Source organism: Babylonia areolata, chromosome 25 (genome assembly GCF_041734735.1).
Source record: "Babylonia areolata isolate BAREFJ2019XMU chromosome 25, ASM4173473v1, whole genome shotgun sequence".
Classification (NCBI taxonomy): domain Eukaryota; kingdom Metazoa; phylum Mollusca; class Gastropoda; order Neogastropoda; family Buccinidae; genus Babylonia; species Babylonia areolata.
Window position 1 is genome coordinate 37221800 of NC_134900.1, and position 2500 is coordinate 37224299.

The 2500-nt window shown below is 52.0% G+C and overlaps 1 protein-coding gene across 1 annotated transcript in view; it reads right to left on the reverse strand.

The window, feature by feature from the left end:
- The window catches only part of LOC143299597 (uncharacterized), a 34311-nt gene that overhangs the window by 31645 nt on the left and 166 nt on the right, over window positions 1–2500 (reverse strand). The window contains exon 1 of the mRNA XM_076612884.1: window positions 2045–2500. This exon is cut by the window's right edge and continues 166 nt beyond it. Within this exon, the coding sequence (XP_076468999.1) occupies window positions 2045–2410 (366 nt within the window). The 5' untranslated portion in view covers window positions 2411–2500. The remainder of the gene's footprint in view (window positions 1–2044) is intronic.

The window sequence follows — 2500 nt, forward strand, 5'->3', positions numbered from 1 at the left end:
CTGTCTGTCTGTATCTCCCTCTCTGTCTATCTATCTACTCTAACTCTCTGTTTGTCTGTCTGTATCTCCCTCTTTGTCTGTCTGTCTATCTATCTACTCTAACTCTCTGTCTGTATCTCCCTCTCTGTCTATCTATCTACTCTAACTCTCTGTCTGTCTGTCTGTATCTCCCTCTCTGTCTGTCTGTCTATCCTGTCTACTCTAACTCTCTGTCTGTGCTTCTCTTCTTTTTCTTCTTCTTCGTTCGTGGGCTGTAACTCCCACGTTCACTCGTATATACACGAGTGGGCTTTTACGTGTATGACAGTTTTTACCCGGCCATGTAGGCAGCCATACTCCGCTTTCGGGGGTGTGCATGCTAGGTATGTATTTGTTTCCACAACCCACCGAACGCTGACATGGACTGACCTGGGAGATCGGAGAAATCTCCACCCTTTACCCACCAGGTGCCGTCACCGAGATTCGAACCCGGGACCCTCAGATTGAAAGTCCAACGCTTTAACCACTCGGCTATTGCGCCCGTCGTCTGTGCTTCTCTATCTCTTTCTCCTTCACCCCCTCTATGTCTGTCTGTCTGTATCTCCCTCTCTCCCTCTCTCCCTCCTGTCTGTCAGTCTATATACTCTCCCTCTCTCCCTGTCTGTCTGACTGACTATATACTCTCCCTCTCTTTCTGTCTATCTAGTCTTCCTCTCTGTCTACCTGTCTGTCTGTCTGTCTCCCTCTCTGTCTACATGCTCTCGCCCCTCTCTCTGTCTCAGTCGGTCTGTCTCTCCCTCTGTCTATCCCTCTGTCTGTCTGTCTGTCTGTCTCCCTCTCTGTCTACATACTCTCGCCTCTCTCTCTGTCTCAGTCAGTCTGTCTCTCCCTCTGTCTATCCCTCTGTCTGTCTCCCTCTCTGTCTACACACTCTCGCCTCTCTCTGTGTCTCAGTCGGTCTGTCTCTCTTGCTACTTTCCTTCCCACCTTCGCACCCTGAACATCTTAATACTTGGAAAAACAACAACAAACAAACAAAAAAACAAAACAAAAACAACAACAACAACAAAAAAATAACCCCCCCAAAAACAACAACAACAACAACAAAACAACAACACCCAAACCCCTAACAACCTGTTCTGAGTTCTTGAGGTCAGTCCCCACCTTCTCATCGTCCAGAGCGGGCTGACAGCAGACCTCCTGGAGAACGGCCCCCCCCCCCCTCCAATCCACTCCCCCTCCCGTCCTTCCTTCCTTCTTACCGCCGTTCCCTTGAGCCTTGACGCTACAATATAAAACCTGAAGTTCCGAGGTCGGAGTCCCCACTTCGTCCAGAGCGGGCTGACTAAAGACCTTCCTTCCTTCCTTCTTACCGCCGTTCCCTTGAGCCTTGACGCTACAATATAAAACCTGGAGTTCCGAGGTCGAAGTCCCCACTTCGTCCAGAGCGGGCTGACTAAAGACCTTCCTTCCTTCCTTCCTTCTTTCTACCCCTCCACACGCCTCAACCCCCCCCCCCCCCATACTTTCCTTCACTCCCTAAAAATCTTAATCCTTGGCGCTCTATTGTAGCGACGTACTCTACCTGGGGAAAGCAGCCCAAATTTCACATCGAGAAATCTTTTGTAACAACATCAACAGCAAGGTTCCTAGTTCCGAGGTCTGAGGTCTCCACCTTCTCATTGTCCACTGCGAGCTGACTGAAGACCTTCTTTCCTTCCTTCCTTCCCTCGCCCCAGCCGCTCTCCCTACCTTCCTAGATCCTTCCTTCGCTCCCCAAAAACCTTAACACTAACCCCACCCACCCACCCCCACCCCCCCAAAAAAAAAACCGCAACAAAAACGTCGAGAGTTCCGAGGTCAGAGCCCTCACCTTCTCATCGTCCAGCGCGGGCTGACTGAAGACCTCCTTTCTTTCCTTCCTTCCTTCCTTCCCTCGCCCCACACGCCCTCCCTACCTTCCTAGATCCTTCCTTCGCTCTCCCAGAAAACCTTAAACCTACAATTAAACAAACAAAACAAAACACAACAAAACCGTCGAGAGTTCCGAGGTCAGAGCCCTCACCTTCTCATCGTCCAGCGCAGGCTGACTGAAGACCTCCTGCAGGAAGTCCAGCTGCTGCACGGCCCCCTCCTGAAGGTTCACGTTCAGCGTGAAGTTCCACGGCACCGTCATCTTGGACTCGGCCGCTCCTGGGGCGGAACCCGCGCCGCCAGGGGCCGCTGCTGCCTCTCCGGCCGCCTGGGTAGGCGTGGTTGCGGCCCCTGGTGCAGGAGAAGGCGTGGAAGCCATCGCTGGGGAAGGGGTAGTGGCTGTAGGAGTGGTAGCCGCTGTCGTCGTCGTCGTCGTCGTTGTTGTTGTTGTTGATGTTAGGGTCTGGTTGTTGTTGTTTGCCTGGTCACTGGGTGTCTGCTCTGCCGGTCGCTGCATAGTGGTGGTGGTGGTGGTGGTCGTTGAATTTTTTTTTTTTTTTTTTTTTTTTTGGTTGCCTTATGTGGTGGTGGTGGCTTGGTTTGTTGG